The following is a 16,522-nucleotide window of genomic DNA, read 5'->3' as shown; positions in this document are numbered from 1 at the left end:
CCTGACCCCGCCCCAGATGGCCGGGAGTGGACGCTGGTGTGCTCCCGGCGTGAGAAGAGCCTAGCTAGGCGCCAGGAAGATCGCCCGAGGCCGCTGCCATTTGATTCGACGCGGCGTCGCCATAATCACCTCGCCCCTTTTGCTGCTGAAGCATTCAAGAGGAGATTTGGAAACTGCTGTTACCGCTGCCTCGCCCCTCGGCATAAGTTCTTCGAGTGCCGCGACCCTCAAATTTGCTATACTTGCAAACGGGCGGGCCATCTTGAGCGTGCATGCCCTGTTCGGCTCAAAGCCCTCGCTGAGCGCGCTCCGCCTCCACCACCAGTAGCGTCTCCCGCCTCTGCCTTGCCGAGCCCCACCACCGCCCTGTGCGTGCCGCCGTTGGTCGCGGCCAATGCCGAGGCCTCGTCACACTCGGGTGTCCCGGCACCGCCGCACCCGCCTGCTCCGATGGCCTGGGAGTACATTCCAGGGGCGGCGCACCAAAGGCCGGCCACATTAAGCTGCTCGATGGTTAGCACTCCGGCTATGAAGGAGGAGTCCCACCGCCTCAGAACCACAGCGCTGCTGCTCACCGCCACGGGACCTTGCTCTGCCATCTCGGCGGACATGGTGGCAAGGGCGATTGAGCGGGATCACCGCTTCCCCTGGCGCGACATTGAGGTAGCTCCCTGCTTCCCCGAAGACTTCATCGTCACCCTCCAGGCGCGCCGCCAGCGGGACCTAGTCTTCGAGGGCCACTACGTTCAGGTGGCCGGCGTCAAGTTCCAACTCCGGCCATGGTTCCCACCCCCTGGTGGCAGCAGGGTCTGGCGCTACTACTGTCGCGTCGCCGTCGACCGCCTGCCGCTTAATGCTTGGGACTGGGACAATGTGCAAGAGGTGCTCGGGAAGAACTGCAAGCTCGATGTCATTGAGCGTCAGTCCCTTACCAAGATCAACCGCTCCGCGCTCTTCGCATGGCTCTGGACTTGGGATCCAGACCTGATCCCGCGCGCCTCTGACTTCAATGTCATCAACCGCCCCGATGTTGTGCGATCTAGGGACTCGCTTCCGGAAGGCGAGCCGGCGGAGCAGGGCATCGAGGGGCCACATTTCCCAGTCCTGATTCACTTAGATGTGGTTAAGGAACACGCCCCTTTCGCCGACGGATCACGACGAGGAGCTGGAGTGGCCACGCATCTACAGGCACAAGGATTGGTGCATGGGCATCAAGGATGGTGAGGGCCGGGCACGGGCCTTGGCCTCGGCCAGCTCCTTCCACGCGGGCCGCCGTTCCGACGATGATCGCGATGATGGGGACAACGGCAATGGCAGACGGCGTGGCAAGCGTGGCGGGGCGCACTCGCATTTTTGGCTTGGGGTGCGTGAGCGCGTGCAGTGCCGTGACACGGCGGCTCGTGCACCGGAGCCTCGCCGGTATCGCCGGCGTGATGTGGGGCCTAGAGATGCACCAAGAGCCCAAGGGCAGGCTTCGGGTGCGGCTGTGGTTGAGAATGCTGGTGCTGCGGGACCGACTGCTCAGCCGGACATGCATGCATCGAGGAGCCAGGACCGCGTGTTCGTCACCCCGTCTCTGCAGCTGGTCCAGGGTACGCCCTCTGCTGGGTCACGGGAACAAGAGATGCAACAAGGCGCTGAGGAAAAGCTACAGCTGAACGATGATGAGTGCAGCAACATGCAGAGCATGGCTGGGGCAGCGGTTGGCATGGACACCTTTGACAAGGTGATGAGCACTCCTGTTCTGCCATCGGCAGAACCGTCTGCCCGAGACCTTGTCCATGCTGACGCGGTGGGCTGGGAGCCGCCCCTGTTGATCTCATGCCGATGTACTCTCCACCACGACAGCATCTACAGCTCTTCGACATCACCCTGCCCTGGCCTAGTCAGAACATACATGATGCAACCTCCATCACAGCTGCTGTGATGACCTCTCACTTCAGTAAGAACCACAACACCAACAGCTATGAGCTACCCCCGCTGCCACAATCCTTGGGGCCAGACGGACCAAGCATATGGGATGAGGCCCCCTCTCTTGCCGCCACACAGAGGCGGTACGGCTGGGAACAGCCTACCCCGCCGACAGGGCCCTGCTGGCTGCCGAGCTGGGAGGCAGGCCAGTTCACAAGCATGTGCTGGGAGCCAAGCTGGGCTACAGGCCCGGAAGTGGTTTTTGGGCCCGGTGCATCCACACGGCCCACGCCACCGGAGCAGGAGTTGAACCAACCCAATGTCCAATCACGGGAGGAGACTCGAGCGAGACGCGCCCTAGCAGAAGCCAATCTGTCAGGGCCTGGGCTTCTGACGGCGATCACGGCAAAAGTCTCGGAGCTGCACATTGACGAGCAGCGTGCTTTCATAAGCAAAATTGTTGCGCTGCGGTCTACATCAATCCTGGGCGCGCCGGCCCCTCCCGCCTCCGCTTCTCGCCCCATCAAGCAGCGCCTGCTATGCGCCATGAAGGCATCCAGGCAGAGCACCCGGCTGCTTCGTCTCAGCTCCAACTACTCCTCTTCGAGGCGATCGCAGGCGGCGATAAGCGTCAAGTTGGGCTTCATCAGGCGGGCGGAGGATTTCACGGATGACACGCTCCTGGAGTACCTGAACTTCTTTCGCAACCCAATGCCACCAGAGAATGTGGCCAAGTTAGCAGAGATCGCCGGTCTGAAATCCCCATCCCGGCTCCGCCTACCAAATACTGAGCTCCAGGCGATCCTGGACGAGCTCGCTGTTCGAGCTGCCTAACGCGTCTGCAGCTGAACACGTCACCTGCAGTTTCTTCAAGTTTCCATATGATTAGCTATTATCTGAACTTGTGTCATGTTAGTCGTGTGCGCCATTGTGGCTGCCTTGCAAACTATCTCTCTGTTCTGTATCCTGTGGATCATGGCAATCAGTGCCTGGTTCTGAACCCTGCAGCTATATGTGTTTCCTTATGAATGAATGTTTGTCTCTTATCAACTGGAATGTGAGGGGCCTAAATGACAGGGCAAGGCGCGCGGCCGTCCGCGCAATGTTTGAGCGTCTGAACTGCTCGATTGTGTGCTTACAGGAGTCCAAACTCTCCGTTGTTTCTGACGCGGATCGCGTGGAGATTGTTGGATCGCATTTCGATAGGCACTCGTCTTTAGACACTGAGGGCACTCGTGGAGGCATTCTGTTGTGCTGGCGATCAGATTGCTTCAATGCCAGCAACATCACTGTGAGAGATTTTTCCATCATTGTATGTTTTACACCGGTCGGAGGAGGGGTTGCTTGGTCGCTGTCAACAGTGTATGGGCCACATGATGATCGCCGCAAGCCAGTGTTTCTCAATGAGCTAGCCACAATCCATAATTCCATGGGAGGGCCGTGGATTGTGATTGGAGATTTTAATCTCATCACAGATCCGAAGGACAAAAGCAACAACAGAATCTATCGCCGATGGATGAATAGCTTTCGACGCACACTTAATAGATCATGCTTGCATGAGATACAGTTGATCGGCCGGCGGTTCACATGGAGTAATGAACAAAGCACACCAACGCTCGTGAGGTTGGATCGTGCCTTTTGCAATGTCGACTGGGAACTTGTCTTCCCTGGCGCAAAACTTCTGCCGCAATCATCCTCAATTTCGGACCACTGTCCCCTCCTCCTAGTTAATGATGTGATCACCAAAACAAACAGAAGGTTTCGCTTCGAGGCGTACTGGCAATTCATCGAGGGCTTCCATGATGTGGTGAATCAATCTTGGCATATGCCTACCAGGAACGCATGTCCTATCACTAGACTAAGCGACAAATTACACAGACTTAGCAAAGCTCTGCAAGTATGGAGTAGAACACTTGTCGGAGACATTCAGAAGCAGCTCATGACAGTGAATGAAATAATCCTTCAGCTGGATACGGCACAAGATTTTAGACTGCTCTCTGCTGAAGAAAGAGAACTGCGATCCAAGCTCAAGTCGAGATCCCTAGGCTTGTCTGTTCTCTTGAAAATTAAACTTAGACAGAGAAGTAGAGTCCTTTGGCTGAAAGCTGGGGACGCCAACACAAAATTTTTCCAAAGGAAGCCAATGCTAGGCACAAAAGGAACACCATTCATGTGCTTCAGGGGCCAAATGGAATATGTTCTTCCTCGGACGAGATGAGCAATTTAGCTCATCAACACTTCCAAAACATATTTGGCTCTGACCATCCATGATCCGTTGCGCTAAATTGGGATGAGCTCGATCTTGAGCATGTGGATTTGTTGGGCCTTGAGGGAGAAATCACCCTAGAGGAAGTGAAGAGAGCAATCGACAAAATGCCAGCAGACAAAGCACCGGGGCCGGATGGCTTCTCGGGGGGATTTTTCAAACAATGCTGGGAAACCATCAAGCAAGATCTGCTAGACGCCCCCAAGCAATTATACAGAATGGACAGTCGAGGTCTAGCGCGTATTAATATTGCTATCTTGGTGCTCATTCCTAAGAAACAGGGGGCGGACACGCTACAAGAGTTCAGGCCAATCTCACTCCTTCACAGTCTGATCAAAATCTTCTCTAAAATCCTAGTGGGTAGGCTGGCCCCTAAGCTAGGTGATCTGGTCGATCAATGTCAAAATGTGTTTATCAAAAAACACAACATCCAAGAAAATTTCTTGTACATTCAGAACACTATTAAGAGGCTACACAAGACAAAGACACCGTCAATCCTTCTGAAACTTGATATTGCCAAGGCCTTCGACTCGCTTTCATGGGCATACCTGATGGATATGTTAGAAGCGTGAGGTTTCGGCGCGCGTTGGCGCGAATGGATTGCCAAGCTGCTCCGGACATCCACCTCTCGTGGATGATTAACGGCCAGCTATCCGATGCCATCCAACATCGGTAAGGTCTTAGGCAAGGGGATCCGATCTCACCTTTCCTATTCATCCTTGCCATGGACCCTCTTCAAAGGATGATGACCAGGGCCACATCTTGCGGTGTTCTTACAAAATTGCCCAGACGAAAACCGCTGATGCGCTGCTCCTTCTATGCGGATGATGTGGCTATATTCATGAACCCGAAGGAAAGCGACGTGAGGATGATCAAAATGCTTCTTGACTGTTTTGCTAAAGCCTGGGGACTCCAAGTAAATGCTAACAAGAGCACGGCTCTCCCGATCAGATGTGGCGAAGCCAACTTAAACAATATCATGGCGCCCCTTGGCATCCCTCTCAAGCAGTTTCCGATCACATACCTTGGCATGCCTCTATCTCTCAGGAACCTAATCAAGGTGGAACTTGACCCGTTACTGCTCAAGTTTGGCAACAAGACTGCCGCCTGGAAGGGTGGTCTCATGGCTAAGAGTGGACGCCTAGTGCTCCTCAAGTCTGGCCTAACTTCGCTCGCCATCTATATGATGATGGTGCACAAACTACCGGTTTGGGTCCTGAAGCGTTTGGTGCAACTATGTCGCGCTTGGTTATGGAGTGGAGAGAACACATGTACAGGGGGAAAATGTCGGGTTGGATGGAACATGGTTTGCCGCCCGAAACACCTCGGCGGCCTGGGAGTGCTAGACTTGGCCAAATTTGGAACTGCTCTGCGACTTAGATGGCTTTGGATGGTCTGGCAAGACCCACCTCGGCCATGGAAGGGGTCGCCGCTGCCATGCGACGATGACGAACGCATGTTGTTCGCCATGGCTACTGATATAACAATTGGTGATGGTGGTAAAGCCAACTTCTGGCATGACCGCTGGTTGAGTGTACAAAGCCCGAAGGTTATTGCCCCAACATTGTTCAAAATCTCCATACGAAAAAACCGAACCGTAAAAGATGCGATGCGGAATGAAACTTGGCTGTTGGATCTTGCAAAGGGACTCTCAGAAGATATGGTTCCGGAGCTTACTGCTCTAGCGGCACTGCTGGACGATGTGGTGTTGCATGATGGGCAAGCAGACACCATCACTTGGCGCTTCACTCCATCACACGAGTACTCTGCCCGTTCAGCATACCTTCTGCAATTCGAAGGTGCCACACACATGGAAGGGTATAACATGATCTGGGCAACATGGGCACCAGGGAAATGTCGTTTCTTCTTATGGACAGCCACATTGGGAAGGATTCTCACCGCCGACGCCTTGCTACGACGGGGATGGGACAACAATTATTTTTGCCCCCTGTGTGAGCGGAGTCTAGAAACCCCATCACACCTGCTCATTGAATGCCCTTGGTCGCAATATGTTTGGGAAAAGATCGCAAACTTAACAAATATGACTGCCCTGCTCCCTTCATCATGGACTGACCGGACCAGCATCAGAGGCTGGTTGGCGAGCTGCCATGGCAATGCAACGACGGACAAGAGAAAAGGAACACTTCCCCTCATCCAACTCATATCCTGGGAAATATGGGGGGAGAGAAATAGGCGAATCTTCCAGAAGGAACTTCTACAGAAGGAGATGTTTATCGCTAAAGTAAGAGACGAGATCCAACTTTGGAATATGGCTGGAGCGGGCATTCCATTTGACCCTGGCTGAGCTCGAGTAGATTAGTCTGAGGTCTTTTTGTTTCCTTTCTCCTTTTCTCTTCCTCGTTGCTTGAGCATATCTGGCGCGAACCCACCTTGGGTACTCCCTGTAGCTCGTTCTGTTCTTTTTCCCCACTGATCAATGAATTTGGTAGTCAAACTACCAACATTCCAAAAAAAAGGTTTATGGCCTAGAGAAAGTGAATATACCTGATCGCAAAATACCTTTTAGGATACACATAACAAGTATAGCTTACAAATACCAAGAAACAAGTATACAAAGTTTTTTTCCTTAAAAGAAACACTTGGATGAACTCTCCCAACTTGTCGCAGGCCCAGTCACGTTGGCCCAGCCTCGCAAGCGCATGTCCCAGTCCTAGTAGGCCCACCACCACCACGGAAATCTTTCTTGCTTCCCAAGATGAAGACCCAAACCCAAACGCAGAAAAGGCCCGGACTCGCCTCCTCCTCCTCCACAACTCGCCAACGCCTCGCAACGCAGAAAATTCGGGTCCATAGTTAGTAGCTAGATGGCTTCTTCTCTCTCTTTGAATCTCAATACAAAGTTCTCCCCCTCTCTTGTGGAGATCTATTCGATATAATCTTCTTTTTGCGGTGTGTTTGTTGAGACCGGTGAATTGTGGGTTTATGATCAAGTCTATCTATGAATAATATTTGAATCTTCTCTGAATTCTTTTATGTATGATTGGTTATCTTTGCAAGTCTCTTCGAATTATCCGTTTGGTTTGGCCAACTAGATTGGTAGTTCTTGCCATGGGAGAAGTGCTTAGCTTTGGGTTCGATCTTGCGGTGTCCTTACCCAGTGACAGAAGGGGGAGCAAGGCACGTATTGTATCGTTGCCATCGAGGATAACAAGATGGGGTTTATTTCATATTGCATGAATTTATCTCTCTACATCATGTCATCTTGTTTAAGGCGTTACTCTGTTTTTAACTAAATACTCTAGATGCATGCTGGATAGCGGTCGATGAGTGGAGTAATAGTAGTAGATGCAGAATCGTTTCGATCTACTTGTCACGGACGTGATGCCTATATACATGATCATGCCTAGATATTCTCATAACTATGCTCAATTTTGTCAATTGCTCAACAGTAATGTGTTCACCCACCGTAGAATACTTATGCTCTTGAGAGAAGCCACTAGTGAAACCTATGGCCCCCGGGTCTATTCTTATCATATCAATCTCCATTACTTTAATCTTGCTTTGCTTTTTTACTTTTCCTTTACTTTTTACTTTGCATCTTTATACCAAAATACCAAAAATATTATATCTATCAGATCTCACTCTCGTAAGTGACCGTGAAGGGCTTGACAACCCCTAATCACGTTGGTTGCGAGTAGCTATCGCTTTGTGCAGGTACGAGGGACTTGAGCGTGGGCTCCTACTGGATTGATACCTTGGTTCTCAAAAACTGAGGGAAATACTTACGCTACTCTGCTGCATCATCCCTTCCTCTTCGGGGAAAACCAACGCAAGCTCAAGACGTAGCACCCCGCTTGTCGCCATTGGTGCAGATCTGCCCCTGTTTGTCGCCATTGGTGCAGATCCGCCACCGCTTCTCACCGTTGGTGCAGATCCGCCACAGGAGCTTCCCTTGTCGCCGTTGGTGCCGCCGCAGCCGCCTTCTTCGCGCTGTAGTGGGGGTGTGCTATTCCTACCACCACAGCGGCCACCGCCGACGCTTTCTCCACTCTCCCCCATAACCTTGCAATGGATCTGGCCGCCCGCAGCTCGGCGCCGCAATTTAGGGTTCGTCAGAGGGGAAAAGAGAGAGAAAGAGTGGGGAATGAGAGAGTGTGAGTGAGCACGGGGGCAAGCGGTGTCCAAAGTAACGCGTCGTTTGCGGTCAAACATCGTTGACTGGACAAAGACGTGCCGGAAGGGCAAAAACGCAAGGGGAGCGGTCAAAGTTGGGCAAGACCGCGTGTTTTCCAAATTTCGGGGCAAATCAGTCGAGGGTGACCCAACTAAGGGCACAGAAACAATTATCCCTGGTGGGTTTGTTGTACCACAAAAAAAGGTTTGTTCATAATGCAGGTTTACATGAAGCAAACATGCAGCCCCAAACCTCAAAGAAAAAAGGACCGCAATAGCATTGTGAATGTTCAGACTGTATTTTCACATTGTAATTGGTTTTTAGAACCACGGGGAGCAAATACCTATGTTTGATTGCATTGTATGAAGCAGAGTAAACAATGTGTAGTCCACTTGTGACACCATTCGCCGCCTGCTAATGGATCACAGCCACTATTACTTATAGCCAGAGAATACCATTATATCTCATGGCGAAAACAGTGTTAATGCTTGTAAAGATTCTTCTTCAGAAATGAATCACGAAGTCATTCTTTGCTTCTTCCTTACCTTCCTTACCCACGCACTAATTGTTATAGCAATGTTACCTTGTCTGCAGTATCAATTCAGAAGAGAAAATTCTTCTTTTCAACTTGACTTATGAATAGATACGGGTTTGGGAGACTGAGATCAAGCATGCTTAACTTTCTAGCTTTGCCGATATGTTTGTTACACGACTTTTCCTTTGGCATCATCAAGGAAAACTTGTCATACTGGTGTAAATCCCACGCTTTGTTGTACTCCCTTTGATCCAAAATAAGTGTCGCAATTAATTTGTATCAGAGGGAGTAGGTATTATTAGATGTTTTTATTGAGTTTGTGTTTAAATGTTCACACATGATTCTTTTGTTGTTTAAATATAGAGTTGCAAAGTTCAAAAGTCATTGAAGTGCATAAACAGTTTCAAATTTACCAACACAATTAGGTGCCTAATATAAAGTTATATTTGTATGTTAAAGGATTTTTATGAATAAAAATGATATACATCTAATGTTAATGACTTATAAAATGTAAAGGAGTTTAATATAAATGTTCACACCCAAAATCTATTATAACTTTATTTGGTGATGTAATATGATTGAGAATGAGTGGACTCTACAGTTATCGGTTTTGGAGTGTTGCCGACCCATGACCATCGATGACGAGTGATTTAGATTTAGTACAATAGAGAGTATATAGCAAAACAATAGCTGGAAAAATTTCAACCATAATATGTACTAAGCTTTGTCCACGACCTCCATCGCCGCCGCCTTTATGATCTCATCGACAACCTCTACACTCCAACAATCTTCTACTTGAGCTTCTAGCGACCTTGTCCTCGCAACCTCAAGCTCCTCCATTGCCTTCTTCTACGCCTCGCACGACAAAGCCTCTGGACTCACTCTTCCGTCTGAGTAGTCAATCTTTAATTAAACTTTGGATGCATGAGGATCTACATCCGACCTATGTGCCCATATATTCAATACAATTTGTATTTTGGTTTTGTTTCATCACAATAAATATCTCTCTCTTCTTTATTAATATTTTATCCATCCTTTGCAAATTTTGTTCATTTTATTATGATTTTCAACATGAACACGATCATGGCATTCTCTTGGTTTAACAGACTTACCATCATTGTGGTTGACTTAGTCTTGTAGTTACTAATGTGTTTGGAATATCACTACTACAAATCATATATGAACTGGGCGCTTAACCCCTTCCATGGGTATGAAATTTTTCGTAGAGTGGGTGATTCCACTAATTGGCGGGTAGCATACCTCCCAGGGGAAATGTACTCCAGTGAAGCACGCCTATTGCCGGTGGCAATCCCTCGAGGGAAAGTCTCGGAACTGAGTATAACTAGCCACATTGACAACCACAACAATCCTAGTATCCATCAACAAACACATGAAACATTACAATGATCACAGTTGTGCCTAAACAGGGAGGAGGACCATGGAGCCGCCAAGCTAACATCGACAAAGATAGGGAATTAGGTTTATCCATATGACTACCACTATTAAAATCCTAATATTCATCAACGGCGAATGAACTTGATTAGGTTTCATTGTAACATCATAATATCCATATGATCACCACTATCAACCATCTCGTCATTGACTCGACGGTCGGATACAATGCGACCATGGTTGGATGGACATGAGGCATAACGTGTAAAGAAACTTGGGGGACAACCGGTGAGCTCATCGAGTTGATTGTAGCCAAACACAAACCATGATCGCGTCACCATAGTTGCGACATAGTGAACTCACTAACGTTGTTGCATGAACATGGGGAGCCCAAACCACCAAGGAGGTATATTAAGCCTATGATCGCGTTGTCATGGGTGGCTGCCTAAATGTACTAGAAAGGTGGATCAGGTCTATGGCCTAGAGGAAGTGAATATACCTAATCGCAAAATACCTTTTAGGATACACATACCAAGTATAACATACAAATACCAAGAAACAAGTATACAAAGTTTTTTTTTCCTTAAAAGAAACACTTGGATGAACTCTCCCAACTTGTCGCAGGCCCAGTCACGTTGGCCCAGCCTCGCAAGCGCCTGTCTCAGTCCTAGTAGGCCCACCACCACCACGGAAATCTTTCTTGCTTCCCAAGATGAAGACCCAAACCCAAACGCACAAAAGGCCCGGACTCGCCTCCTCCTCCTCCCCCACAACTCGCCAACGCCTAATCCGTCTCCGCCACCGGCCAGCCAGAGAGCGAGCGAGCGATTCGCCGCCGCCGTCACCGCTGCCGCCGGCGTCGAGCCTGCAGGGAGCGAGCCCCTGTCGCCACCCAACAGCCTCACCCTCGCGGCCCCCGCGTCTCCCGCGAGAATCGCGCCCGCCCGCCTAGGGTTTCCGCCGCCGCCGGAGAGGAGGGGAACCAGAGCGACGAGATGGTATGTGCGCTGGACTTTCGATCCGTCTCTCGATTTGATTCCTAACCGCGTGGGCGGGCGTGGCTGATTCTCTCTGCTGATGGGTGATTCCGCAGGCAGGGCGGCTCCTCGGGCAACTCCTCGTCATGGGCGGCGCCGTCGTCGGCAGGGCCGTGGTGCAGGCCTACCGCCAGGCCATCGTCAGTGAGTGCCCCCTCTCCCTCTCCCTCTCCCCCTCTGCAAAAAATATTTGTTCCCTGCTTCCCGTCCCTTGCCCCTGACAATGTGAATGGATCCGCGCTACTGCTGTATTTGTTTTCCGCCTGTTGTTGCCAAGGATAGCTGTGGCGGGAGGAATTTTGTAGCTATTACTAGATTGCTGCATATCTAGCTCACAGCATCGATGCCAAAAGATGCCTCTTTTACCCCTTTTGAACATGTTGTGGTGTCCTGTACAAAACTTGGTGGTGGTGAAATGATGGTGACAGGATTTATTTTTTGCTTGATGGGCATAGTCTGCACTCTGGAATACTACACTGTTATAAACTGTAAATGAATGATGCAAAAAAGTTTTTTTATCTTCCACTTTACTGGTGTTTGTTCTTGTCATATATAATTATCATTTAGTATTCAAGGGTGCACACAGGGAATTCTATCATTTGATTAAAATGAATCAAAACCTTTGATTTGCCTTTGCTCCATTAGACCCTGTTTGGAACTGTTTCCTGTGAAATTTCTCCACAGGTGTCATCAACTTCATGCATTCCAGGCAAGTCCCAAGCCTTTAGATCAGGGCCCTTGTTTGCCCACCTATGGCATTCTGTAGTTTAGGTTTATCATCTCATTGGTAATTTTAGTAAACACTGATATGGGCTGAGATATTGACCATATCCTGCACAGGACACAGTTCTGCTGTGTGTAATTATAAAAGCTAACTTGGAGATGGGTTCTTCCTTTGGTTTCTTATTAGATGCATAGAGACATACATCTGCCTGAGTATTTCCCTGAGCAACATGCAGTTTTCTGAATGCAACTAATAGTTCCTGATTTGTCTTATAGATGCACAGAGAACCGGAGCTGCCCAGGAAGCTGTGAATGGTATTCGAAGGGCTAGCAAGGCTATGACCGAGCAAGAAGCCCGGCAAATATTAGGTATCAGTGAAAAGACGAGTTGGGAAGAGATTGTCAAGGTGTGTGATGATAGAAGCCTATTCTCTTGATACATCTTATTATAGCACCTGTCATGTGATATTCGCATGAATTAAGGTTTTTCCTTCATGTGTTTGTTTTCATGAAATTAAGAGTTTCAAAGCACATCACAATTTTGCTTCAGCTTAAAACTGATGTTAGATTGCAGGAGTATTGAAAAATGTCAACATCATTTACACTGTCATTTTATTGCTCTGTATCACCCCATAATTATGATTGTGGTAATATAAGCATGTTCTTTTTGTATCTTCTAGCACCTGTCATGATATGCACATGAACTAAGGTTTTTTCTCCATGGGTTTGCTTCATCAAATTAAGATTATCAGAGCACATATATGATAGTTTGCTTCAGCGTAATACTGGTGTTAAATTGCAGGAATATTGAACAATGCCAACATCATGTACAATCATTTTATTGCTCTGTATCAACATCTCATAGTTATGATTGTGGAAGGCACATGTATATCCATTTGCTGTAGACACACAAACTGATGCCCAGACTTCTAAATATTTTGCAGAAGTATGATACGATGTTTGAGAAGAATGCCAAGAGCGGAAGCTTCTATCTCCAGTCGAAAGTACACCGGGCCAAAGAATGTCTGGAGTCCATATACCATGATAAGCCCGACATAATGAACTGAACTGAGATGGGCAGCGTTTTGTCTAATCGATCGATTTTGTCAGTCGATGTTCTGTCTGAGCTATGCTGGGCTGCTGCATCAGGTCAAATTTGGTTGTAACAGGAAGTTTGTTCCACTTGACTCGAATAATATATTCAACAAAAGGAACACCGTTTGATTTGTTTTTACGGAGGCGATGCCTCGTTTCCATGCGAATTCAGATGTTGGCACATTTGTGTTGCAATCATCGGTAATGTTTGATTGTTGTAGCAGCTTGTGATTTGAACCTAATATCCCAACGTTGCTAGCATTCACCTGTAATTTTGAAGGGTGATTATGGGGTTAGACACCAACTTTCTCGCTTGAAAGTACGCTGGCTGGAAAATGTAATCTTTGATGTTGCTATGGTTCCAAAGATGTAATCTCTATCACTACATTCTTCCCTGAAGAAAAACACGGTTGGCTAGCCTAGTACTCCCTCCATTTCTAAATATAAGTCTTTTTATAGATTCCATTATGGACTTACTTATGGAGCAAAATGAGTGAATCAACGCTCTAAATACGTCTACATACATCCGTATGTAGTTCATTTTGAAATCTCTAATAAGACTTATATTTAGAAACAGAGGGAGTACATGTATGTGTTTGGAAAATCGTTACAGGAAGGGTTTGAGATACAAAACACACATGAACTAAATCAGATTAGCACTTTCGTTTATGTCCTAGCACAAAAACAAAGAGAAATTATAGATAGCTGTGAATGGGTCACTCTCAGTCATGACCAAGCACAGGGACAACAGAAATATAAAAAAGCAAACTATTCACCAACAGGGAGACCGTTAACAAATTATTAGCGCTTTTTGGGGATGATGAAGAGATAGATTACTAACTAGTATTCCCTCCGTTTCAAATTTGAACTAAAACCACGACGAGTAATTTGGAACGGAGGGAGTAGTATTTAATTGAACCAAGCACCAATCTGACGGCAATCTCTTGCCTGACCAGACAGCACTGAAAACATCTCATTACAAGTATACCGTGTCAGTACAAGTACCATATACAACCCATCATAATTTCATAAGGGAGTCAATATCTCACGGCCGCATGGGCTTTCATAAGATGATGAGTCAACTATTGGCGAAACCGCTAAATCTACATACAGTTGTCCTAGTACAAAGATTAGCCCACAAGGAAACTCCATGCGATGCGACGAGCACAAGGCAAAGCGCTAGCTGTTAAGACTGTCGATGTTGGTGCTCTGTTATTCTCTGCCCCACCACTTGCCAGGAGTAGTACAAGGTCATCGCAGCCGTCACGCACAGTAAAGGTGTACCGACAAGGCAACCCCCTGGCACAAGGTTGATCAATGTCTGAAATGAACAGAACACACAATCAGTGGTGCATATGGCGAAGTTTGAATCATGCACTTATACTGTCTAGAAAGCAACAGGCTCTGGCACCAGCATTTACATGTTGTGCCATATGCTACTTGAAAACATAAGTACTTGGTTGAAATAAGAAAAGATATTACTGTCCGCCGTGTCTCAACAACGTAATAGTGTAAATATGAAAATGCTTCAACTATTCAGTTGTCTATTTATGAACATAAATCTGATCAAGCATTGTCAGGTCCATTGTTAAGGGACAGCGAGGCACTTTATCATCCAACAAAAACAATTTAAGACCTAGTTCTTACCATCACAGCAGCAATCAGGTGAACCACTGGGACAAAGATTTGGTCCCTCTTCTTTCTCTCTCCATATCCATTAAAAGCAATAATCATCGAGGAAGTATGGATGACCAAGAACCCAAGTGCAATAATTGCTGCCAATAGCACAGAGGGTTTAGCCAAGGAAATACAACTGGTATCTTGGAGAAACAAACTATGCTGACAAGATAACATAAACTGCGCAAAAACGAACAGAGTTGGCTTAAAAACTTTGTTCAGCAGCCATCTAATCAGAAGGCTCCTTTACCTCCTTGAGGACATATTAGGGAGTAAAGAAAATGTGGACTTACCCGACACAAGGAAAAATGGCATCCTTGAGCACCTCTCGACATAAAATGTTGCTTGACCAAATGCTGGAGTTAGGAGGCTGAGGCAGAAAAAGACCGCATGAGCCAGTCCATGACCTAAACCACCAGCTGCACCAACAAATCAAAATAGAAATGAGCAAACAATAGCAGTTATAACTTGTGACATCCTCAAGGTAATGAAGAACAGATGCTCCCAACGAGCAATAATTGAATGCACATCCTTGGATTAGATTCACTCGAGTTACCAGTGTGGTCTGTATTTCCGGATAAAATTATCGAGAGCCATACATAAGCTGTGCTTTACTCTACCATGACTACAGTAATTATTAGCCTATGTGAGTACCTATTGCTAGAGTTGGTATGAATAACGATCACCAGAAAATCCCCCAATTACGATATGCACATGATTCATTTGAAGAAATAAAAAGATGGTAGTGACAACTGCAGTGTCTATTTCCAATTCAAATCCTAGGATAAACACCAGCCAGATTTTATGTAAAATGACAGATGAAGAAACATTTGGCCTTCCTTGACCAAAGAACATTTTTATGTAGCAGCGCAACAACTTACCCAAAGAGATTAGCATCTTGTCTGTCAAACAGAGACGCGGTTTAGATATTCTGTCAGCAAAGGCATCTAGCATCTCTTCCATTTTCCTGGGAAAAACAGTTATCAGCATATATCACCAGAAAAGCAATCAACGACATATTCTATATCTACGGCATCTGGCGCCATGAGGAGATAAGTTAAGAGATAACTTCAACATTTTATATGGTCCACCTACTTGTAGAGCCTCCAGAACACAAGACGGGTGCCTTCTTGAAATGCAACAGATGTAAGGATCAAAATGACATATGGCCACCACACTCCTGATTTTAGAGGAAGAAACCCCCTCCATATTCCCGAGAGGACGATCAAACTTATAAGCCAAAACAACGTGCTGCACAAATAAATTTTTGGCAAAAGTTAATATTCAAATCATGATACTGTATATCCATAGATTGCAAAAGATGTTTCTAATCAAGAAAGGCCATTGATATGCTCTGATGAAGTCATAATGTCATACCAAGCAGTTCAAAAGCTAAAACATATATCAAACTCTATATGACAGACATAGCCTTAGGTTTCTCACTGAAGAACAATGCTAACAAGTTAGCAACACCAGCATGTACCAAGTCTTTGTGTTTTCTACATCTAAAAACGAAGGGCACAGCAAAATATCGTGAATCAATTGCAGATGGTCAGGTTAATATTTTTTAAAGGTGGCACTACGCCGCTCTCTCTGCATGATCTGCATATCTTTGGAAGACGAATACACATGGTTCACACAGGAATTGAAACAATGATGCCAGTTACAGCACAAAGTCATTCTCCTGTCCATGGTAGTGCTAATATCCTCCAATATAACGATACGCTCATAGGCCCATAGTCATACACGAT

At 47.1% G+C, this 16,522-nt stretch overlaps 2 protein-coding genes across 2 annotated transcripts; one reads left to right on the top strand and one right to left on the bottom strand.

The window, feature by feature from the left end:
• The first annotated feature begins 10,996 nt into the window (after positions 1–10,996).
• Positions 10,997–13,277, top strand: LOC119270595 (mitochondrial import inner membrane translocase subunit PAM16 like 2-like). Its single transcript, XM_037552610.1, has 4 exons — positions 10,997–11,237; positions 11,333–11,420; positions 12,276–12,406; positions 12,944–13,277. The coding sequence occupies exons 1-4, from the start codon at positions 11,235–11,237 to the stop codon at positions 13,064–13,066; spliced, it is 345 nt and encodes a 114-aa protein (XP_037408507.1). The 5' UTR covers positions 10,997–11,234; the 3' UTR covers positions 13,067–13,277.
• A 701-nt stretch (positions 13,278–13,978) lies between these two features.
• On the bottom strand, positions 13,979–16,030 carry LOC119270594 (gamma-secretase subunit APH1-like; the record flags this gene model as incomplete). Its single annotated transcript, XM_037552609.1, has 5 exons — positions 13,979–14,415; positions 14,742–14,869; positions 15,065–15,190; positions 15,653–15,738; positions 15,867–16,030. Coding segments are annotated over 5 exons (639 nt in total), but the record flags the coding sequence as incomplete, so codon positions are not given.
• Between the last annotated feature and the right edge of the window lie 492 nt (positions 16,031–16,522).

This window comes from Triticum dicoccoides, chromosome 3A (assembly GCF_002162155.2).
Source record: "Triticum dicoccoides isolate Atlit2015 ecotype Zavitan chromosome 3A, WEW_v2.0, whole genome shotgun sequence".
NCBI lineage: Eukaryota > Viridiplantae > Streptophyta > Magnoliopsida > Poales > Poaceae > Triticum > Triticum dicoccoides.
The sequence above is the reverse complement of the archived record's forward strand: the minus strand, read 5'-3'. Positions and strand labels throughout refer to the sequence as shown.